Source organism: Equus quagga, chromosome 2 (genome assembly GCF_021613505.1).
Source record: "Equus quagga isolate Etosha38 chromosome 2, UCLA_HA_Equagga_1.0, whole genome shotgun sequence".
In the NCBI taxonomy this organism is placed as follows: domain Eukaryota; kingdom Metazoa; phylum Chordata; class Mammalia; order Perissodactyla; family Equidae; genus Equus; species Equus quagga.
Window position 1 is genome coordinate 126,998,764 of NC_060268.1, and position 25,028 is coordinate 127,023,791.

The window sequence follows — 25,028 nt, forward strand, 5'->3', positions numbered from 1 at the left end:
GTGTCCGAATTTCATGGCAGCTCCCCACACTGGGAGCAGCTCACAGACCCTGCAGCCTGCCTCTAGTCACCAGCTCCTCCGTGGTCCCAGGGCCACCCGTGGGGATGCAGCCACATGGGGAACTCATGCCTAAGGTGACAGACGGCTCAGCCGGAACGTCTGGTGGAGAGCTCTGGGGTCCTGTTCCCATCTCATGACCACGGTCCTGCTGGGAGAGCCCTCAAGTCTTCAATTTCCTACTCACTATTTCTGGGCCGGGCTTCCACCACGTGGACCCCCGGGAGCTGGCAGGACTCCACCTCTGTGCACCTCAGGCCTCTGAGATGACATGTGCGTGTTCTGTCCAGACTAGGATAGCCTGCTCTCGAGTCGGGGATGAGGTATTTTTTCTTCTTATGAATTTGGTGATCTGGATGTCTGGGCAAGTCTCAGCTCTCTCTATGGTTATTAGTTGCTGTTGTTATTATTATTATTTATTATTCAGTTCAGAGGCTTCCCTAGAGGCTGGGCTCCACACTCAGACACTCAAGTATACTTTGAAGCCACAGTACATTGTGCAGATCATTTAGGAAAAATGTCTATTCTAGCAGTGGGGAGGGGGTTTCTTCATGACTGTGCTTGGGTTTCAGTGACACTACATGGAAATGGTGATCACGGGCTAGGCCAAGTGCCTCTCAGTCTCCTTTCTGGCCCTCCAACTCCCGGCCAGCATTGGTCTGCTGGGTCACAGAAGCCTGGAGAAGGCTGGGCAGTGCAGCTGGTAGCCAGGTTCCCGCTGGGCTCCAGGGAAACTAGGTCTGAGTGGCCTCGGGGCAGGGCTGGATGGGGCCATGTCAAAGGGAAGTGAGTCCACCCCTTTCCTGAAGGAAGGAAGCGGTTAAGCAGAAGGCAGCCTGGAGACGTGACGCGAGACTGTTTCTCTGCGGAAGCTCCAGTGGAGAAATGAAGATGGAACGCTTGCATGAGAACAGCCCCATCTTGACAAACCCGGAGACGGAGCATGGCGGGGAGACAGTCTCCTGACAGAAGACATTCCATCACTGACCACGTGGGTTTAACAAAATGTGTGAACCTGAACATCATTAAGCCTCTAGATCCAACTACCAACTTACAAGAAAGACAGAGAAGAGACATGTTTAATGACACCAGGAGGGTGCAATCAACAAAATCCAGACCGTGGGAAACCCCCTAGGAAAAGGGCCTGGCTTCCTCAACAAATACACTGCAAAAGTAAAAAAAAGAGAGAGAGGAAGAGATGAAGAGACAGATGAACCTATGGGAAATAAGAGACTTATCAACCAAATGCAGTGTGTGGACTTAATTGGATCCTGAATCAAAAAGTAAAAATAAAAAAAGTAAACTGACACTTATGATGCAATTGGGACTTGAACGTGGACTGGATATTTAATGATATTAATTGTTTTAGTTGGGCTAATGGTACTGTGGTTATGTCATTGAAAAAACAGCCCTTGTGGTGCTGGCCCGGTGGCATAGTGGTTAGGTTCTCACACTCCGCTTCTGCCCAGGGTTCACAGGTTTGGATCCTGGGCGTGGACCTAGCACCACTCATCAAGCCACACTGTGGCAGCATCCCACATAAAATAGAGGAAGATGGGCACAGATGTTAGCTCAGCAACAATCTTCCTCACACACACGATAAACAATAGCCCTTGTCATTCTGAAACATTCACAGATAAAATAGTCTGACGTCTGGGGGAAGGGGGTGGGGGTAGAGCTGAAAGAAACATGGTCTTGGGTTGATGATATTGCAGCCGGGTGAGTGGAGTTTAATTATACTCTTCTGCTATTTTTGTGTATGCTTGAACTTTTCTGTAATAACATATAATGCTTTAAAAAGAATAAATCAGGGGCTGGCCCCGTGGCCGAGTGGTTAAGTTCGCGCGCTCTGCTCCAGGAGGTCCAGTGTTTCGTTGGTTCGAATCCTGGGCACGGACATGACACTGCTCATCAGACCACGCTGAGGCAGCGTCCCACATGCCACAGCTAGAAGGACCCACAACGAAGAATATACAACTATGTACCAGGGGGCTTTGGGGAGAAAAAGAAAAAAAAAAAAAAAAAAGAATAAGTCAGGGCCTTATCCGCACAGGTGAGTGGTTTGGGCAATGGCAGTGGAGAATGGAATCATGATGGGAGGGACCCTTTCCAACAACTCAGCAATGCTAGACTATCATTTATCAGATGCCTAGGAGCCCGGGACCGTGCTGAGCCCCATCCATGTGATACCTCATTTAATCTTCACAGCACCTCCAGGAGACACATATGATTGTCATCTTCGCTTACAGATGAGGAAACTGAGGTTCAGAGAGGTTAAGAAACCTGCCTAAAGTCACACAGTTAGGAAGTGATTCATAGAATCCAGGACACAGACCCATGCTGGCTCTAGAACCTCCACTGCTGGGATCTGAGCTTGAGTTTTTGCTCCAATATCAGTATTCTTTCTATTCTACCATTACCACACCACTTAAAAAAAGAGAAATATCTTTATTGTTTTCCTGATATGAAAATGCAAGTACGATAGATAAAGCAGGAACACTGCAACTTGTTTGCTTATGAGAAGCTAGGACACTTCCAAACAGAGCTCAAGATTAAGGCCACTAGGGGGAGCCTTTCCACAGAGGAGGAGGTGAGGGCAGTTGGTAGGGCCTGGGCTGGGTCTGAAGAGTGGAGACCTTCTCTACGTTTGCAATAGAAGTCCTGTTTCTCTGTAATGATGTTTATCCTCCCAGTGCTGTCCTATCTCCTTTTCAGCAAAGGAGGTAGCCTCTGATGCCAAAAAGGAAGTGTAAGTGAGCCCAGCAGCCCGGGCCTCTGTGCTCCCACCCAGGGCTGAGACTAGCACTCGCCCGGCATCACCCACCTCGGAGGCCAGCGCTGCATCCAGGGAGAAAGCCCTTTGCTCACTTCACTCTCTCATCGGAGAGTTGAAGGCACCGCCGTCTTGTAACATGGGTGAGATGGTGACCATTTAGGAGGCTATTATTTCTAGTGCCCTTGATAGCTTACCCTCCCAAGCTCCTCTGCCCAGCCTGCTGACAACTCCTCCCACCACTCGTGGGACGGGCGGCAATCCACTTGTAAAGGAACTCAAGGTATAGCCTTTCAGACGACCTAACTTTTCCCAGATGTCTGTTTCCTTTTCACCAATGGCATTCTCAATATTCAAGCTTAAAACTTACGTGAAGTTTTACCCAAAACATGTTCAACAATGTTCATGGTAGTATTACTTATTATAGCCCAAACTGGAAACTACCCAAATACTGCCAATGGTAGAACGGATTAACAAACTGTGGTATATTCGTACGGTGGAATACTGCACAGCCAAGAAAATGAATGACCTGCACCACACTCAACAACATGGGCCGATTTCACAAACACAAAGCTGAGCAAAAGGAGCTAGACACAAAAGAAGACATAATGTGTGATTTCGTCTATATAAAATCCGCAACGGATGACACCCCTAGATGCTGTCAGAGACAGGACAGTGGTGACCCTCGGAGGGAATGGTGAGTGGGGGGGACTGCTGGGGTGCTGGTAAGGTTCTGCTCATGATCAGGGTGCTGGTTACAGTTGTGTTCACTCTGAGAAAAACTCATCACGCTGTGCACAAATGATTGGTTTCTATATAATACTTCAATGAAAACTTCAAAAATGTATGCAGATTTAAAACAAAACTATTCTCTAGTAATGCTGTTCAACTGCATACAAAGGCAGAGTTTGACACGGTGCCCAAGCTGGGGATACCCAGTTGACAGTGACTGCCTTCACAAGAACTTGCCGGAACAGTGGCTATTCTATGGCGCCTCCACCGAAGTCTCAGGACCTTACCTATGTCTTCCTTGAGGTCGATTTCGGCTGTGGTCGGGTGGACAATGCCCTCTACTCTCATGGAGCCAATATGGCTGATGTCACTCTGGGTCAAGGAGAGCTGTGTTAGGAAGAAAAGATGGAGAGCGTCGGAAGGGTCAAATCCTATTAGAAATCTTGACATTTTACCTCACGCCTGTTAATTCTCTCAGTTGTTTATGCCGAATGTCAACAGAAAGGGCTGCTCACAGAGCAACCGTCTCATTTCCCAGGTGTTCAGTTTTCAATGTGCTCTTCTGAGCTCAGTGGATGGGATTTTCACTCTGAGGCTAGGAGCAGGTAACAGCTCTGCTCCTTTCCAGGAGTAGGAATGGGACCTCCCCTCCTCTTTCTGTCCTTATAGCTATGCCTTCGCTTCCCAATCTGGGTGGCCCGGTGTCGGTGACTATGAGTAGCTCCTGTGAGGGAGCCAGGGCTTGCTCTCTCCTTTCCCCTCAGTACAGACCTTTGGGTGCAGGGACCACCTTGCTGGAGAGGAGCGATGGGCTCCGGGATTCTGACCTACCTGGCCACCCCGCCGTATGGGGACCACAGTCTTGGGCTACACTAGTGAAATGCTACCCCATACGATCATGGCTGAGCGGAATGGAGGGCATTCACCATCATCTCCCCATGTGAGCAAGAGCTTTCTGCTCCCCTAGAGAAGTGAGAGAAAGCTAATCACCATGGAACTCTGGACAGCCCTTAGAGGGGACAGAAATGCCACCTCTGCGGTTCCCTGCTTTCATCAGAGATGAAGTAGGAATCTGCCACATTTTTGCTCTTTCTAACATGCTCTTCCAAACGGCTTCAAGAGAGGCTCACACTATTGTCAGGCTGCAGACATTCAGCTACCAAAGATATGATGAACTGACTGTGTCCTCATGTATCTTATTTCAGCCCTAGTTGACTGGTAGACAAATTATCTGTTCCGTAAACTTTACGCCTGTGGGAATGAATTATTTGCATGTCTGGCTGGGCGGCTGCTGTGCTGCTGAAGGCTGTTCAAATGTATAGCCCTGTTTGTTTTCTTTCTGCTGTTGTGAAAGGCAAGCCGACTGAATTATTGGCAAATAATTTATTTCTAACACCGGGGATATTCAAGAAACATATATCCCCATTTTCTTTCTTTGATACATGACATTGAACCATGGAAGGCAGCCCTCCCAAAGGCTGCTGGAGATAGCAGGCCATGGATTTTTTGGTGGGCACAGAAATAATTGGAGCATAAGGAATTCCCAGAAAAACCAGTAATGCCATCCCATCTAGTGACTAGAAAGATTCCCTATGCTTACTTTGGCTGACCAATGTCAGCATGAACAATTCTCAGTGCTAAAGAGCTTGTTTAATCTCACAACGAACGCAGACACTGCCGTAGCTCTTTAGCTTAAAAATGAATAATTCAAGACTAGAGTGAAAGCCGTATTAGGGGAGCGGGGGATGGAGGAGGCACCATTGCTGTGAACAGTAGGTTATAGACACGCAATGCTATTTTACTACAGTGTATTGCGATTCTCTTTATTACCTTCTGCCCTAGAACAAGGCTCTTAGAAGACAGGATGGTGAATCCATCCCCTGGCCCATCCTCAGCGGTGGAATTTGAAGTTCCTTCTTTATCGCTGTCCTTCGGTTTGGACTATGGGTAGAAATCAGAATGACAGATGGAAAATAATCCAGAGAAAGCCCAAAGCGGCTTTATTAAGTTCTTCCCATGGCTACCAGCAACTTGGATGGGAAAGGACATGGTCAGGCATTAAGTTCTGCTGTTTTTGACGGAGGGAAGCAAGAGACAGCAATATGAGGGAAAGACAAGAGTCCCGCCAAAACTACAGTGTGTTACAGGGCACCCTGGACACGGCACGTGATTCTGCTCTTTTCAACACCTGCTCCTTATGACAAGCGTCAGAACCGAGTGGGGCCATTCACAGCACACCGCTCAACTTCTCTTCTCCCCAGGATTCCCCGGGGCTCGGGGGTAGTGGGGGAAACTCGTACAATCTTTTGTGTTACCATGGAGGTTGGTGGAATGAAAATCTGACCATCTCTGAAGCAGCACTGTCCAATAGAACTTTCCACCATCCGAGAAATGTTCCATGCCCGTGCTGCTCAGTGCTTTTGAGCACTTGAAATGTGGCTGGTGCAACTGAGGAACTGTATTTCTAATTTGATTTACTCTTCATTAATTTTAATTCCCAAAGTTAAATAGCCACATGTGGCTAGCAGTCACCGTGCTGGGCAGCACAGGAAGCATCACGCCACAAATGGCATCTGAGCTACAGCTCCTCAGCATATAGACTCTCTGAAGACCTGAAGTTCCACCGGCTGACCTCAGGCAACTATTCAGGGGAGACGGGAGGGTTTTCAGGATGTAACAGGGAGCTCTGCAGGGAAATGCAAAGAAATTTCTGGGCTATCATCTCTCACGGCAGGTTTTGCTGGGGGCAGTGGAAGGGATCTGGAAACATGAAGACCAACCCACGCTTTGGGTTTGGGAACCTCTAGTGGATCCTGCTTAAGGATTCGAGCTCTAGTCTCAAGGGCCCTTTATTCTTCTCCATACACCTTCTTGTGCTTTTCTCCCAGCACCAAGCAGCTGAGAGTCCCCAGTCCTTCAGCGGTGCTGGCTACACCCTCATCTCTTGATCATTCGACTTTCCCCCAGCTCTGAGCATCCCACGCTCACAGATGCAGCCGCGCTCACCTTTTTGGACGTCCGTGGTTTGGCAGCCTTGGATTTCTTGCCCCCTTTCTTGCCTGACGTGGCCTTCCTTCCTCTTTTCTCTGGGGGCGGGGAGAGGATAGTTTCTGACTTGCCTTTGGTCCCTCGCTTCTTGGCCAGCAGCTCAGGGTGAATTCTGGGCAGAACGCCTCCACTGGCGATGGTCACTCCTTTCAATAGCTGAAGAGAGAAAACGCATGAGCTTGGACAGCGAACAGCTTGCTGGTTCTGGATTCAATACGGTTCTAACGGCTGGCAAAACAAGCGTTAAATCTGGTCTTTGCCTTTGGAAGATACTGCAGAGTACGCCGTTTAATTGGCTTTCTCGTTTCACTCGTAGAGCGTGTCTCTGTAGGGATCAAGGCAAGCTGTGATCTTGTACAGAAAGCCAAACAAGCAAAGCAAAATGAAGGGGTATAGAGGTTGAAACCAGGGATGCTTGTCCAGGGCTCTGGCATTCCAGGCATAACAGAGGATAAAGAGCTTCACATGCAGGGAGCGCAGCTTGATGAAACTAGGTTCAAAGGTTAATGCTCAGGCTAGACCCACTTAACAACAGACCAGTGGTCTCCGCTCTTTGGATCATGCATTCCATCGGTTAAACATGCTTGACCGTGCACCTCCCAAATGATCTGTTTCCTCTCACTAATTGACATGTGCCACCACACGAATACATTCTGCGCATCCTAAATGGCACTACTCAAAGTATGGTCTGCAACCAGGGCTGGTCCACAAACTGTTAGTTACCTGTCTGTGACAAAAGAAGTACAAAAACACAAGGAAGAGTCTAGAAACTCTTATAGCAAACTGACAGAATTATTGTACTTCTGTTGGATCTAATAACAAAAAATTATGGTTTATAGTTTGTATGTTTTCGTTTTTTATTTTTCTAGAAATTTTTTTAATTGTACTTTTGGAAACTATCAGTCCACGATGGATTTAAAATGAGAACTGATTCTTCACCACAGACAGCTTGAGAAGAAAGAGATTAGAAAATAAATATACATAAAAGTTCTCATCCTATTTATTTGCCACTTTGCACATCCTTAGGGGGGATTCACTCCACTCTGGAGTCCGTTCTGAAATATAGGGGGTCAGTTCTAATATATAAGGAAGCACTCTCCTGCCCTCATCAGAATAAATAGTCAAGAAAGCCTGGGTGAAGAAACTGTAAAGAGAATAACGTGTGTGCTGCGCATTCCCCAGCCACACACAGAGCTTGCTTTTAAAGAGGAAAAGGTCTGGCAAGATCCAGAACATATGATGGTACCTATTCCAGAGGCAATTTTCTTTTCACTCTGAATGACCTAGCTAGAAGAATTTGTTCTTCTCTTGTATGATCAGAATTCTTTTGTATAAAAGTGCCGGGAACCGAGGCAGGAACGGTTTGTAAGCAGCAGGGTCCAGGTGCAGTGTGTGTTTGGCAAACCCATCCTATGGCCTGTCTCCAGGCTTCACACCTACCTGATTGAGCTCCTCGTCATTGGCAACAGCCAGCAGGATGTGTCTCGGCGCTATCCGGGCCTTCTTGTTGTCCCTTGCGGCATTCCCAGCCAATTCTAGAATTTCAGCTGAAATTACAAGGGGGAGTTAACAGGCAATCACAGAAAAAGGTCGGAGCTTTCTAAAGCTTTCCTTTGGAAATGGTCTTTGAGTTTGATCACATTTATTCATTTGTGAGTTTTATGTCTGGGCCTGGAAAAAAAATGCAGAAGGCCGAAAAGAACTCAGGTCACAGACAAGTAAGATATTTTAGCAAGACTTGATATATGGTCCTGTGGCAAAGTCTTCTAGTTATCCCTTGACATGAATTCTCCCCCAGCTTCCTTATATATGGACCTCTTTTTGCTGCACCCATAACCACAGGAACAAAGACAGTATTTCCCAACCTCGTTTGTTGATAAGTGTGGTCACGTGACTAAGTTCTGGCCAATGAAAGGCAAGCAGTCATGCTGTAGGGTACCTCTGAGAAGTGTCCATCAATGAAGGGATTGTGCCCTTCGTCCCCTTCTACTGGTGGACTAGGGACATGATGGCTGGAATTTGAGCAGCCATCTTTGACCAAGAGGAAGAAGTCATAAATGACAGAGCAACAAGATAGATGGGACCTGAATCTCTTATGACAGTGGAGCCTTCTTATCAACCTGGACTGTCTTCTATAGACTTCTTTTTACGAGAGAGAAACTCTCTTGTTTAAGCCACTGTTAGCAGAAGTTAATCCTGACCAAAACAGAACTCTAACATAGGACCTAAGTTTCTTTCATTCTATGGAGAGCAGGACCATCTCTATGAAGATTAATGACACAGGTGAAGTCTGTCTTTGGTACCCATTGGGACCCTTTTCAGAATCTCTTTTTCCTCTTCACATGAGACCCCAGGTCCCTCCTGTCCTAAACGAAAGTGGATGGGAAGAACTCACTTATATTGCGGGAGGAGGAAATGCTTAACCAGAGAAGTAAGTTCCTAATGGGGATCCTGTGAGACCCGGGAAGGAAGGTAGGCTGGGGCCCAAGGGTTTCCCACATACCCCTCAGGACTTAAGCATGGCTCTGACTTTAACAAACATGTCACTTCGTCAATGTAAACAAGTTGGTAAAAAAGAATTTTCCCAAAACCATTTCACGTGCTACCCAAATTTTTGACTCAAAATTTAAAAAATCTATAGAATTGGTTTACACCATTTGTATGCTTTCCCCCTTCCTCCCTTTGTCTTATTTTCTTATTTTTTTCTTCCTCAATTTTAGAAGGATGTTCTGCTAAATCACATTTGTCTGCTTCCAAAAGTATGAATGAGCCTTTAAAGAAAAAGAACTTCCCTTAGAAAGCTAGAGGCAACGTGCCAACGTCTTGTCTCACTGATAACGTGGGAGAAAAAGTGTGTGTATCTGCGTGTGTGCATGAGTATCTTGTGTGTTTAAGTGTGTGTGCAGGTGTCTGTGCAGGTGTGTGTTGAGGGATTTTCTGGTACCATGGCATAAATGTAAACCATAAGATTAACAGGCGATTCTGTACGAGTCTTTACAATTAACCTAATTTCAAACAAAATAGCACATGAAATTGCCATGATTCATAAAATCTATGGCAATAAAAAAAACCCCTTGGCATAAGTATGCCATATCGACTAAGCAAATGTGATTAACAAAAAAATTAGAATAAAATAAGCACTGGAGTTAAATATTTATATGGCATTTCCATAATGAAAAGAGCTAAATCACCGCAAACTCATTCTCACACCCTTTTCCAGGTGATCAGGCAATGAATGTTGTGTTTGCCAACAGTTTGTTACAGCGTGACCATGTCTGCAGAGTCAAAGACTGGGGCGCTGCAGGTTGAGAGGTAGGAGCAGGGCCGCTGGGAAGACGGGGAGAGTCTGACATTAACGCTGTATTAGGTCACGGGGCGTGCTGCCTTCAGGCTGCTGCCTGACCCTTTCCTTCTCTTAGAAAGGGTGCCTGTGAAAGGCTGTCGCTAGAGAGCTGTCACAGACAGGCTTGCTCGATGACTCCAGGTTAGAATGCACGCCCCCACTGCGCACAATATGAAGGAGTTTCCTGCCCCTGCTCATCGTGGGGGCCTCCCCTTGGGAGGAAGGGACACTCCATTTACCTCTTTGTCTAGATGGGACAAAGTCAAGGAACCTCCTAATTTTAAGCTTCTGAGCAATCGAATTTAATCGAGCCCCCTGGACCATGACTTGCCTGCCTCTGTCACCTGCACTTAGATGGAGCAGTCGGGCATTCTCCCAAGTCCATCGAATTAGCCATTAGCACGACAGCAGGGCTAATGGGAAGCCCAACACGCCTGGACCTTCAGGCAGCCCCTGAAGGCCAGGTTATTGTCAGCCTAACAGAGAGATGCACAGACACTGGATTCAGAGAAGGGAAATCTGGCAGCACAGGAAGAGACTAGAGGCAGCGGTCCAGCGGGTGGCACAACACAGGGCCCGCAGGCGAGGCGGCACCTCAGGTGAGGAACGTGCGCCTGGGCTTCTGGACCAGCCCTTCCGAAATAAGCTATAAGAAGGAAAACCTTGACTATGTGCTCCAGTGCAAAAGCAGAGGGAGAACTTTTTTCTTTAGAGATCAAAACTTCTTACTAATACACAGACGAACATCGAGACCAAGGAGTTCTTTTCTCTGTTGGCTGTTTAGTCTGAACACTTCTTGGAACAAGGACTTCACCATTTAAATGTCTGAAATAACATTAACCATTACTAATATTTTGAAATGTTATTATGACAATACACTCACACGAACTATAAAAGTTTGCTACATTTTTGAGTGGTTTTATTGATCTGGGGAACACAAGTATCCTTCTATTGGCAATCAATAGGAAAATGAGATTCGTATAGTACAAATTCATTTCGCTGCAAATTTTGTGGGAACATCATTATTCCGTTAAGTGGTGAATTCCGTGGAAGTCTATAGACTTCCATACAAACCTCTCACTTCTCGGAAGTCACACTTCCAGCAATAGTAACCATCTGGATTATAGCTGAGAGTCTGGTAGTAAAAGAAAATTATTTCTGTAGCCAAAAGGGATGTTGGAAAGCTCATCAAGCACATTATTGTGGAGGAGTCTGTGTCCTCTCATTTTGTACACCATCTAAACCAACACTGGCTATCCCAGCCCACAGGAGATGGGAAACACCGCATTAAATGGAGAGTGGGGACAGAGGGCATGGAGCGGCCACTCCTTCAAGACTGTCTCCTGCCCAGCCCTTTCCTGCTTGTCCTCTTGTCCATAGGTGGTGCTGCCCCCGGGGCTCTATCTGGGCCCTCTGCTCTGCTTGGGCTATGGAGTCTTCTGGGGAAATCGAATCCATCCACGGCTCCAGCTTCCACGTGCCTGCCCACGCCACCAGAGAGGCACCTCTAGCCCTGCTGTGACGGCACCAGGACAGCCTCTCCCGGGCATCCCACAGGGAAACCAAACTCACCACATCTCCAAACCCAAAGCACAACACCCCGCCCCTGCTCCTCCCATTGCCCTTGGGACTGACTGCGCCTCCAGAGACCTGGGAGTCATTCCCTACCTGCCCCCATCCCCTCCCCACCTAGGCAATCTCACATACCTCTGCCCCCTTTTCTCAACGCTTGTTGCCATTGCCTGAGTGAAGGCTCGCTTCTCTTGCCAGCCAGACACCCTAATTGTTACAGGTGTCTAAATGGTTTCCGTGCCCCCAATTCTGTCCTCGGATCCATGCCAACAAGCCCACAGCTGGCCGATAGGTACCTTTGTGCAAATTAGAAAAAGACATCCCTTCCTCAAGATACTTTACACTTCCCTGATTTTGTTAGAACACCCTTTACTGCCATCTGCTGGAAACGCTCCTAATAAATATACAAATCTAGGGGTCGGCCCAGTGGCACAGTGGGTAAGTTTGCGCTCTCTGCTTTGGTGGCCCAGGTTTCATGGGTTCGGATCCCAGGTGCAGACCTACACACCACTCATCAAGTCATGCTGTGGCAGCATCCCATGTACAAAAAATAGAGGAAGATTTGCACAGATGTTAGCTCAGAGCCAACCTTCCTCACCAGAAAAAAAACAAAAGAAAAACCAAATCTTTGAGGTCTATGATGTGAATGATACTTCCTTAAATCTATGTCCTTGTGCAGTGTACAGTGTACACAACCATACATGTGGCCCTGGCTGCCAAAGTGATCTTTTCAAAACACAATGTAATAAATGAAAATCATTAGATAAAAAAATGCTTGGTGTTAAATAGATAAACCCAGTGGTCTGGAAATGATGTGTAAATGATGCGTTTCTATGTTACACAACAATTTCATGAGGTGCCTTGAGTTTCAAATCTTGTTTTAAGACCTATTTGTCCTGTCAATTAAAAATATATTATAGAACATTTTTTCAACATAAAAATGATTATAAATTATTCATTTTCAATATCTTACATTTACTTTGAATCTATTATTGATAAATACAAAATCTTTTTCTGGAATTTGGGGGTTGCTTCTTCAGTCCGTTTTTCCTCACTTATACTGGAGATGTGAACTGGGCCAACACTTACAGACTGAGAAACTCAAGTAGGAAAGTGAGTCCACGCTGGGAGGCTCAGGCTGGCCCAGGTGGACGGGATAATCTGGACGAGCCGTTCAGCTGGCAATTGTCACTAGATTGTGCAACCTCCTCCCAGCTGGGACCAGAAACACTGTGTGGCTCTGACAGCACGACGTGTGAACCAGGGGCCAGCTAGGCGGCCAGCCCCGAGAAAACTGGCACGGCAGACTGCTCTCTCTCACCCAGAGTTGCTGAAAATTCGTGCAACTTTCTTTCTGGCTAAGTAGCCCCCAGGCTTCTCTTACTGGCCATTCCTGTGGCCCTAGGTTCCCTTGCAGAGGCAGAAAGTAGAAGAAGGGACCTGCAGCAACCACAGACATGAGTCCAAGAGGAGAAGTAAACTGGCCAGAGGAAATCAGGACCAGGGCCGGCGGCTCCCAGGCCGTCAGCAGGAGAACCCCAGGTCACCGCAGGGTTGAAGGGCACTGTCTGCAGCCAAGATCAGGGCAGGAGATAGGAGCTCAATGCTGCAACTGAAAGTCGTGCTATGAGGGTCGGCTAGGACGGAGTGTGATAGTCGACGTGCGAGGAGGGTGGCTGCGAGAGGCTGATGTCCCCACGTGGGGACAGTGTGATGTGCTCATGTGTTCCCAGCCGCCCCTCCCCTTCTGGGAGCTGGAGGAGGTCCTTCCCTTCTTGGCAGAGCCTCCAGCCGGGCTTGGAGACCCTGGGGCCTCACTCCCCACAGGCTGCTGGTCTCCAGCATCTGTCGCTTCTCTCCCTGCGGCAGGGATGCGGCCCTGGTCGGCCAGGAATCCCTTTGCTAGTCTGCTGAGTCTCTTGAACCCCCTCTCAGAACAAAGGTTGATTTTTTTCATTGTAGTAAAATATGCATAAAGAAAATTTACCATTGTAACCATTTTTAAGAGCATAACTCAGTGGCATTAATTACATTCACAATGTTGTACAACCATCACCACTATCCATCTCCAGAACTTTTTCATCATCCTAAATGGAAACTCCATACCCATTAAACTATAACTCCCCACCCCATCCGCAGCCCTCCTCAGGCCCTGGCAACACCATTCTCCTCTCTGTCTCTATGGATTTTCCTATTCTAGGTTCCTCACATAGCTGGATTCCTACAATATTTGTCCTTTTGTATCTGGCTTATTTCACTTAGCATAAGGTCTTCAAGGTTCATCCATGTTGTAGCAGGTGTCAGAATTTAATTCTTTTTTATGGCTGAATAATGTCCATTGTATGAATGTACCACATTTTGTTTATCCATTCATCTGTTGATGGACACTTGGGTTGTTTCCACTTTGGGTTGTGAATAATGCTGCTAATGAACTTTTGTGTGTAAGGTGTGTGTTTAAGTCTCTGATTTCAATTCTTTGGGGCATACACTTTGGAGCAGAACTGCTGGGTCATAGGGTCATTCTGTTTCACTTTTTCAGGAACCGCCAAACTGTCTCCCACAGCGACCACACCATATTACGTCCCCCAGCAAGGCACAGGGTTCCAATTTCTCCACAGCTTCACCAGCACTTGCCATTTTCCTTCTTTCTTTCTTTTTTTAATAACCATCCTAACTAGTGTCAGGATCAAGTTTTAAACTTGTTAAACAAGTTTTAAACATATTTATAAAATAAAATATGTGGGATGACAAAGAAACGAATTACACTGAAATATAGTTTGAAAGTATTAGAAAGTCTGGGATATAGTAGTCTATGTGCTTCTTTATTAACATATTAAATAAGATCTGATGGAGGTGATTTCTTCTTTTTTAATTTTTTAAAACATTTTTATTGAGTTAGTGATAGGTTACAATCTTGTGAAATTTCAGTTGTACATTATTGTCTGTCAGTCGTGTTGTAGGTGCACCCCTTCGCCCTTTGTGCCCACCCCCCCACCCCACTTTTCCCCTGGTAGCCACTAATCTGTTCTCTTTGTCCACATGTTTAAATTCCTCATATGAGTGGAGTCACACAGAGATTGTCCTTCTCTATCTGGCTTATTTCACTTAACATAATAATTCCCTCAAGGTTCATCCATGTTGTTGCAAATGGGACGATTCTGTTCTTTTTTATGGCTGAGTAGTATTCCATTGTATATATACCACATCTTCTTTATCCAATCATCTGTTGATGGGCACTTAGGTTGCTTCCACGTCTTAGCTATTATAAATAAAGCTGCAATGAACATTGAGGTGCATAGGACTTTTGGAATTGCTGACTTCAAGCTCTTTGGATAGATACCCAGCTGGGTCGTATGGTAGTTCTATTTTTAATTTTTTGAGGAATCTCCATACTGTTTTCCATAGTGGCTGCACCGGTTTGCATTCTCACCAGCAGTGTATGAGGGTTCCTTTTTCTCCACAACCTCTCCAACATTTGTTACTATTTGTTTTAGTTATTTTTGTCTTTCTAATGGGTGTAAGGTGATATCTTAGTGTAGTTTTGATTTGCATTTCCCTGATGATCAGCGATGATGAGCATCTTTTCATGTGCCTATTGGCCATCCGTATATCTTCTTTGGAGAAATGTCTGTTCATGTCTCCAGCCCATTTTTTGATCAGGTTGTTTGATTTTTTGTTGTTCAGTTGTGTGAGTTCTTTATATATTATGGATATTAAGCTTTTGTCAGATATATGACTTTCAAATATTTTTTCCCATTTAGTGGGTTGTTGTTTTGTTTCAATCCTGTTTTCATTTTCCTTGAAGAAGCTCTTTAGTCTGATGAAGTCCCATTTGTTTATTCTTTCTATTGTTTTGATGGAGGTGATTTCTACTTCTACTGTGAGTGTGACATAAGGATAAATGTGAATGATATTCTAGATATCTATAACCATGGCAAATAAAAAGAAAATGTCAGTGATTTCAATTGGTGAAAAGTCCTGGCTAGAACTACCGCGGTTTGTAGCCACATTCACAAAGGGAGGAAACGCTAAACCTCAGGCGTCGTAGTGAACTAAAGATGGAATCCGAGGACCCGGGCTCAAGCCTCTGCTGCGTCACACCCTCTCCCACCTCCCACCCCACCAGCTGTCGTCCCCCTCTTCCCTTCTTCTGGGCCAAACTCCCCAGAAGAGTCCCCACTCCCTTTCTCTCCTGTCCACACCTCCCACCCCTCAACCCACTGCTGTTTGGCTTTGACCACCCACACTGTCCTGGCCAAGGTCACCGTGATCTTGAGATCTGTTGTCCTTGTCTGGTTTATCAGCGTGACCTCTGAGGGTTACTGACTCCCTCTCCCCTCCCTTGGTCTCCAGGGCACTGACTCTCACGCTTTCCTCCTAACCTCTGGCTGCCCTCCTCAGCCGCCTTCGCCACCCTTTCCCCGCTACCTGGGCATACTGGTCTTGTCGCTGCCCTCTCTCTGGGTGACCTCACTCACTCCCACAGCCTTCACTACAGCCTGCCCACGGTGCCTGCGTCTGTACCTGCAGCCCACAGCTCCCTCCTGGGCCCCAGACACACCTAGTAGGTCTTCACTCAGTACCAGCAATAGCCTCACGGACTGAGTTGCTACCATGTGTGTGGGGCGGTGCTAAGCACCTTCACACATTATCTTACATAATCCCCACAGTGATGCTATGAGCAAGCACATGCCTGACACTTCTTAGCTGATAAGAGTCAGAGCCAGAATCCAGCGTTCCTAACCACTCTGCCCTCCAGGGCACCTTGTAGACACCAGCCCCCCCAGGTCCCAAACTGAGCCCCTCACCCTGCTTCCTATTCTCCTCCGTTGTTGCCTACTTCAGCTACAGGCACCATTCTCCAGGCACCAGCTACTTTCCTCTCTTCTCCTCCTCTTGGCCAATCCTCTTGGACTGGAGTTCACATCTCCACTCCTCAGCCCATGGCAGCCCAAGGCTGAAAGATTCCTGCCACCCTTGACCCCCTCCTCCTTATCCAATCGATTATTGGGCAGAGCGGACCCTGCCCTCCAGATCACTCCCAAATTTGGCCATTTCTTCTTATCATCACCACTGCATACCCCTAGTCCTGGCCACTGTCAATTCTCAAAAATGCCACTAATACAGCTCCCAGTGGTTTCCTGGACTCTGATCTCGCTTCCTACCAACTATTCTCCGCCTAAAGCCTAAGCGATGCCCCAAATTCCACCTCCTCCTTCGACGCCTTCCCCTGGCGTGTGTGCGAAATGTGCACACTCTCATCACGGTCCCCAAGGACCTGCCTGCCCAGGCCCTCGTCTCGTCTCTCTCCCCCTCCCATTTCCCAGCTCTGCTCCAGGTGCATGACCTTCCTCCAGTTTCTGGCAGGAGCCACATGCTTCCGCTAGACTCCAGGCCTTCACCCTTGTTCCTCTCCAACCTGACAATCTCTCCCTAGTTCAACACTCCAAATAAATCTAGTTAATTCCTACGGATTCCCTGCCCTGGCCGCCATCAGAATCGTCTGGGGAGATTTAAAAGATCTTGATGGCAGAACACACCCCAGAATCTCCGGGGGTCAGACCTAGGCATCAGGATGTTAAATCCCTCAACTTGAGAACCATGGTTGAGAACCTGGTTTAGGTCCTAACACCCCTGCTTGGTAAGAGGCAGCCGCCCCCCGATTTCCCCAAGCTCCTCTGACGTCCCCGCTCAACGCGCATGTCATCTTATCGTGCAGTGTTGAGCGCTCGTCTGCCCTGCAGGGACAGACTGTGTCGTCTGTCTTCCACCTGTCTTCAAGGCCTGATCCAAAGGAGGGTCTCGGTCGGTACTTGTGTCGACAGGAGGCTTTCACACTTGGAACCCCTTTCCTAACAAAATGGATCAGTGCCCCCTCCAAAAAAACCCTAACAAAAATCCCCCTTTTACTTACTCAACAATGACCTGCAATTCCACTAATAATGATTCATTTTTGGCTTAAAACTCCTTGTCTTATTAAAATGTAAATACATCTCAAAAATACAACATCTTAACGGAATTAGTCATTATACTTTGCCCTGAATGATTTCACCAGCTCTTAATAGAAGGGAGAGGAGAAGAACTGCCATTTATTAAGTGCATCCTATGCACCAGGCATTTTACTCACATCGGCTCATGTAATGGAGTTAAATGAGCTAGCTCTGGAAACACTTGAAGCTCAGAGAGGTTCAGGAATCAACCCAAAGTAACAGAGCTGGTAAACTGATAAACCAGATTTAAACTGACATCTAAACCTGTGCACTCAACTCCTGCCTGAGTCTGGAGGGGAGACAAAGCACAAAAGATGGGAAGGAAGGGACACAGAGAAGACAGGCCTGGGCCTCAGAAGACCAGCTTCACCTTCCCCGTTTGACCCAGGACGATGCTGGATGCTGGGACTGGACCAGGGGAAAGAGTATTATTGGCAACAGCATCCTTCCAGGTGCTCATCCTCTCTTCTATTTCAGGTCCAACCTCTCAGCAAACCCTGTTGGCTTTGCCTTCAAAATATACCAGTACTCTGACCACTTCTCGATCCTTTCACTGCCCACTCCCCAACCACATGGCTCTCATCAGATGTCCCCATCAGCTTCTTGCTGCTTTCCAGGCTTCTGCTCTCTCCCCAGGGTCAGCTCACTTTCGCCTCTGCTCAGAACCCTCCAGAGCTCCCTTCTCAAGCTCTTATCCCCACCAGCCCATTCTCCCTCGGGCCTCATTTACAGTCCAAGCCCCCTCAGCTCCTGCCCTCTGGGCCCTCTGAAGCTCCCCCAGCACTCCCAGCTCTGCCCTCCCATCGCCTGGAGCTCTGCCCCGACAGCCCCTGCCGCTCCCTGCCTCCTTCACGTGCCGCCCCTGGCGGGGGACCTTATCTGACGGCTCTATTTACAACCCCTCACCTCCCCCTTCCCGGAACACCTCTCTCCTTTCCTGCTGTGTGTCCCCTGGCACTCATCACCCTCTGATGTGTGCCATATACACTTATTTTTTGCTGTTTTTCCCCTCCAGAATGCACCATGTCCCAGGGCAGGGACTCCTGTCTGTCTTGGTCTCTGCCGTATCCTCAGCATCTAGAACAACACCTGGCATACAGCAGGTGTTCAGTAAAGGCTCGCTGAGTGAATGGAGGATTATGAGAGATCAATTTGAAAAGTGGGGTGATCTTCTACTTTGGGAGATACTATAAATTTTTAAAGATGTGCTGGCTCAGAGTCCAGAGGGTGACGTTCAGGCTAGAGTATGCATTGCTATAGGGTCTGGTGGCTTTAATCCCAGATAAATTAAAAGTCATATAAGACTTCCTGTGTGCACTGACATGTAGACGTCTAACAAATATTTGTTGAACGAATGAATAGGAAAATGTTAACTTTTTTTTTTAAAGATTGGCAGCTGAGCTAACACCTATTGCTAATCTTTTTTTTTCTTTCTTCTTCTCCCCAAAGCCCCCCAGTACATAGTTGTATATTTTAGTTGTGGGTCCTTCTAGTTGTGCTATGTGGGACGCCACCTCAGTATGGCTTGATGAGTGCTGCCATGTCTGTGCCCAGGATCAGAACTGGTGAAACCCTGGGCCACTGAAGCGGAGCTCGTGAAACTAACCACTTGGCGACGAGGCCAGCCCTAACTTTTATCTGAACCAAAGACTAACAGAGATGCCAGTGATTCAAAAGGCCAAAGTTTGTTCTATTATACTCGAAATTTAGACTTTTGCCAGGTGGACGCACAGAAAGTACTTAATTTTTTGATTATACAGACATCACAATGGGCAGCGCAGCAGGAAGCGCATGGCTCGGGGCCGCAGCACTGCAGGGAACCCAGCTCCCCACCTGGAGGCGGGATCCCTCCATGACTCAGGGTCCTCCAGTTTCAGTGGGTGATAGGATCTCACAGATTGTCTTAAAGCTTCATGCACCCCTCTCAAAGTCCTTCCTCTCCCTCCCTGAGCGGAGAGCTTTTTCTATCAGATTCTTGGATCCCACCCCAGACCCAGTGGATCAGATCCTGGGGGGTAGGGTGGGGAGTGTGCAGCCAGGAGCCTGCATTTTAAACAAGTCTTCCCCAAGCCTTCAGGCCTGCTGCTAAAAGAGTGGCTACAATCTTTTTCCTTTTGGTGGCTCCTGGAGCAGAGGCCTCAGAATCACCTTAGGAGTGCATTAAGACATGCAGAGTCAGGGCGCCAGCCCAGTGGTGGAGTGGTTAAGTTCTCGCACTCCACTTCGGTGGCTGGGGGGTTCACAGGTTCCGATCCCGGGCACAGACTTATGCCCCACTCATTAAGCCACACTGTGGTGGCGTCCCAAGTACAAAATAGAAAAAGACTGCCACAGCTGTTAGTTCAGCGACAATCTTCCTCAAGCAAAAAGAGGAAGATTGACAACCGATGTTAGCTCAGAGCCAATCTCCCTCACCAAAAAAAAAAAAAAAAGAAAGAAAAAAAGAAAAAAAGGAAAGAAATGCAGTCTCAGCTCCAACCCCTTGCCAACAACATCCCCAGAGTGGAAAAGCACTGCTCTGTCACGCTTGACTGCATCGACTTTCAGGACCCTCCAGCCCTTCTCTCCAACCCCCTAAAGGTTCTCTCGAGAAACTTTTAGCCCAGGAACAAGTCTTTCATTTACAAGAAGAGAAAGGCTCAAGATGCTGAGGTCTGCGTGATGGAAGCTCCGGGGGAGAAGGCTTCTGCGAGCGGATCAAGGTAAACCCTTTATCAGTGACAGTGCTTGGGCACCAAGACGGCAGAGCAGGACCGAGCATCCAAAGAGGAGGAAGGATTGCTCTTGAGGGAGAAGCAGGAGGGGAAGAGAGACCTGGGGCAGAAGCTGGGTCCAGCCCTGCTGCGCCCAGGGGTTTCCATGCTGCGGCTGTAGGGGCTCGGCTTCCCGGGGCGACAGTGTGGGGAGGTTTGCTTTTTACCCGTGGACTTCCCGAGCGAGCTAACCTGGGCGTCTGAGGGACTGGTTAACCTCGGGCAAAGTCAGACATTGTTGCTCATGGCTAAAACGACCCGTCAAGGAACTAATCACACTTATTTATATATATCTATCTTTATTTTCATATATTTTATATATGTATATATATATTTTTAAAAAGCATCCTTGAAATTGTGAAGTTTGGTTTCTGTTTAACTGTGACATAAGAGGACAACAACAAAAAAGCTAAATAGAAAGCCACTCAAATATACAAAGACCACAGAGCAAAAATCTCATCTTTTAGGAAAAAATAATTTTAACAGCCAATATGGAAAACTATTTCCTATGTATCGGCTGTAGACAGTAACCACCTCCGGAAAGGAGAGCAAAATTAGAATGTTATTGTATAGGCTTCACGGAACCACTGAAGAGGCTTCAGACGCTCAGGTCAGTGTTATTTACGGACACTGAGTCCTAGTTTAATACACCGGGAGAACCGATGTTTAGTGAGGACCTTGAAGTCAAGTGAAGACCCCCCGTTACAAGATGAATAGCGAGCCCCCGCCCTCCCTGTAGTTTCTGCAGGAACCTGGATTTTTACATGTTGCCTTTGCTTAAAGCAGGACACATCTTTTTCGGGGCTGGTCTAGAAGGACCACTTTCTTGGGAATTCTCTTCCTTCCATGCTGATGGTCTGTCTTCATGCCCCTTTCCCTCCCCTAAAGCCTGCAGAAACTGATTTTAGTCAAGCAGGCAAGCCGAAACCCTGTTATGGCCCACAGCAGCCCCGAGACGGCCACAGGGTGAATGAGAGCATCCCTCCCAGCCTGCGCGAGAGGCGCCAAGGGGAGGCTGGGGGCCGGGAGGGGGGTCCTGCCCCGTGGGTGCACCTTACCTGCCAGGTACTCGATGACTGCCGCCATGTAGACGGGAGCACCCACGCTGATCCGGTACTTGAACGTCCCCTTCTTCAGGTAACGCATCAGTCTTCCAACGGGGAAGATGACACCAGCCCTGGCTGAACGGGACAGCTTGGACATTTTCTTCTTCCCGCTCCGGCCTGACATCTTGCCTCAGTTTCCCTCTCAGCTTGCTGACACAGTGGCCTCCCGGCACTAACTCGTGCTGAAAAGGAAAGAAGGCACATTGAGGAAGGGTGGCTGGCAAACATCTTGGGAACAGTGGCGTGGCCCTAGGGCACCGTGTGACACGCCTGGCAGCCCAGTGGAGGCAGCTGAGACCTGGCTGCCACCGCAGGGCAGTGCAGGTAGGGGGCAGGGCATCAGCAGGCCCACCCATAAACACCTCCCCACATCATCAAGCCAGCCCAACCTCCACAGGAGGGGCCAAAGAAACTGTCACTGGAGAGTGAGATCACAGTTCCCAAGTCAGCTGAATAATGGCCCCCAAAGTTGTCCAGGATGTCATCCCCAGAACCTGTGCATATGTTGGCTTCTGTGGCAAAGGGATTTTGCAGATGCGGTTAAGTTAAGGATCTTGAGATGAGGAGATCATCCTGGGTCATTCGGGTGGGCCTGATGCCATTGCAAGGTCCTTATTAAGGGGGCGGCAGGAAATCGGAGGGAGTAGTAAGAGAGATGACAGAAGGAAATGGATTCTCCCCTCAGTCTCCAGGTGGAACCAGGCCTGCCAACACTTTCCCCTTAGTCCAGAGAAACTGATTTTCCACCTCTGACCTCGGGAACTATGTGTATTGAGAACTATGTGTATGAGAATAAATGTGTATTGTTTTAAGCCACCAAATTTGAAGGTAATCTGCCACAGCAGCAACCAGAAAACTCATCCAGCTCCTCTGCCCGGCTTTGCTTCTGCCTATTTTAATACAGTACTTAGTCAATCTGGCCACGCCTCTGACAATGCTTAGCTCTGACCAGCAACTCAGAGCTGGTGTGCACTTCTCAGACGGAAACACCCTTTTAAATTCTCCAGTAATGTAGCATTCTTAAACACAAAAACATGCCAGAAGCGGCAATTTTATTGAATATGCTGATGCAGAGGAACCAAACATAGCAAATTCAAAGCTATAATGCAGCCCATGCCTTGGCTCCTTGGAGTGGGGGATCCAGGCTGAGCTGGGGGAGACACTTCAGAATCAGCTTGAAGAGGTGACCTCAGTACAATGCACCAAGGGATGTGTACATAATTCATTGTTATTTCAGGAAGCTATCTTTCGTGCAAAGACAAAATAATTATATACTTCTGAAAAAGTCTTTGTAAGGCGAAAACTAATTCAGAGAATTGTAATAGAGCTTAACCTGTTGCTTGAGGGAGTCCTGTGACCAAAAAACGGAAAATAATCCAGAATAAGTAAAAGCAAATATCAAAGAGTTAACATGCAGGAGCAAAGAAAAGGAAACAGAACATTTCCAGGAAACTCGTGAATGCATCAAGGCTGTTTGCCCCAGGGGCAACATCATTCTCAGTGGCCATTTTCCTTTGGGGATGGAAAATGAGAAAGTCGAAAATAAATTGAAATTGGTTCTATATGTTGAGGTGGTCCTCTCAAATTTTGGCTAGGTCAGTCTACACACCGCCAAGATGGCAATGAAGACATCTAAGAAAGTGGCTGAAACGATGATGGAAGAAAGTGCTAAATGACTGCATGGCTAACAGGAAAAATACAAAACTGGGATTTATTTAATCTGGATGGAAGAATGAACATAGAGCTCAATTTTAAAGTATCTGATTGCTCCGTTATGACTGAGGAGTTTTATATAAAAACTACAGAATTAGCAACAAACCCCATTCTCATACCGGAGGAGAATGATGCAAGTTGGAGGCATTTTATTACATGCTTCACATACACTATTTTTAAATGCTCTTACACACTTACTGTGCTCCTATGTTGTGTCGTTTTGCCACTAAAAGATGTAGGTATTCATCAAAGTTAAGTACAAGCAAAGATGAGCAAATAGCCTTAGGATATTATCTCTTTCACAGTAAGGCACAAGGATAAAACAGTATCACCACTTTTAGAACTTTCATATTTTCCGCGCTTCCGCTGCTAATGCTCATAAATCTATAAATCTCTCTTGGAGGGAGCAAGTGACGGCATATGAGGGGTACAACCATCAATTTATGTTCAGGAAACTTAGGGCAGGCATCAGTGAATGTCTGGAGCACCTGCTGTTGGTCATCACCGGGACAGGGACACATAAAGCAATGTGAAATGGCCCCTGTCCTCAGAGAGAGCTCCGCCGCACAGGTCTGCTAGCCGGTAGCGGTGTTCAGAACTGAGGTGGCTCCCCCCATAATGGAAAGAGCCTGGGATTCAGAGCAGGAAGCCTGGACATGGTCCCACTTCTACATAACTAGCTATGTGGGCTCCACATGTCATCTGCGCAGGCCTCATCTGTAAAACAGGGAGGTGACTACTTGATCTTGAAGGTCCTCTGGTCTTTAACATTCCAATTTTTGTGAAATGCACTTTCAAATGGTTTTGGAAAAGCAGCTTAGTCCCTTTAGGAAATGAGTTCTAAAGAGTTACGAGCCGGTTGATAACGATGTCTTAGTATGGTGACTCCACTAAGCCAATTATGTGCTTTTTTCAGTGACTGGTAAGCGAGGGGATGGGGAAGATTAGTAGGTCTGGTTGCCAAGGAAACCACCTGAAAAGCCCATCACAGGGTGGACATCCCTGGTGGATAGGGTGTGTACTGGATGGTCATGATCTTTCCCACTGTCAGAGAGAGCACAGAGCACAAAGGCCACAAGGGCAGGCCCCCTCCATCCCCCCGTCCCCCATTTTTCTCAAACAAAAACACCCAGGGAATGACTAGGTGTGCAGGATAAAGCAACCTAGGGACTTTCCCATATCAGCCAAGAGAAGTCACAAATTGCCCTAAAAATTGGAAATTAGGACTGTCAGTAGCAGGAAAACAGGAGACTTTAGGGGATTGACGCCTAAAATATTCATGAAGACAAACTAGCCAAGGGAGGAAAAGCAGGGTTAGATCAAACGGAGAAACACAGCAGCTGAAACTGTAAGAGGGAGGGGCGACCCCACACCCAGCACTTTGTCACAAGACTTTCTCTGGCTTCCAGACTTTCCTCTAGGTTAGGGCTTTAGAGTGGGGGACGCAATTCCATTGGAAGCCGAAGTGAGAGACTGCTGCATGTGCTTCAAAAGGGCTGCAGAGCTCTCTGTGCCTGGGGAACCCATCTTTCAGACACTGTGCTGGCTTTAAGCCACGGACACCTAACTCCTGGGCCCCAGGGGCTGGGAGGCCCGCGCACGTTGCAAGAATCAGTCCCCATCCAGGAATCCCGGGGGAAGCAGAGAGGAGGTTGAGGGGAGCTGACACATCAGGCCTACTGGAACCCAGACAGAAGGAAGGGCTGCGCCTCCTCAGACCCTCCAGAGAAGACCCTGCTTTCCAAAGACCACCCCTGCCCCGCAGCCTGTGCTGGACTCTGTCTGGAGCGGGGAGCAGTTATAACCCCTAACGTCCTTCTTTTCCAGGCCACCCTTCCCAGGACTCTATCCAGTCTTGGGAAGTCAGGAGTTAAAAACTTAAAGGGGTTTTCTCTACTTCCTGGGAATGTGAATCTCTGTGTGGGGCCACTCATCGATGGA

The 25,028-nt window shown here is 47.5% G+C and overlaps 1 protein-coding gene across 1 annotated transcript in view; it reads right to left on the reverse strand.

Moving 5' to 3' along the window:
* Nucleotides 1-25,028, reverse strand: part of LOC124235989 (core histone macro-H2A.2) — a 49,665-nt gene that overhangs the window by 8,539 nt on the left and 16,098 nt on the right. The window contains exons 2-6 of the mRNA XM_046654589.1: nucleotides 21,327-21,556; nucleotides 8,051-8,157; nucleotides 6,569-6,766; nucleotides 5,393-5,503; nucleotides 3,850-3,949 (exon numbers count right to left, since the gene is read on the reverse strand). Coding sequence (XP_046510545.1) covers nucleotides 3,850-3,949; nucleotides 5,393-5,503; nucleotides 6,569-6,766; nucleotides 8,051-8,157; nucleotides 21,327-21,498 — 688 coding nt within the window. The 5' untranslated portion in view covers nucleotides 21,499-21,556. The remainder of the gene's footprint in view (nucleotides 1-3,849; nucleotides 3,950-5,392; nucleotides 5,504-6,568; nucleotides 6,767-8,050; nucleotides 8,158-21,326; nucleotides 21,557-25,028) is intronic.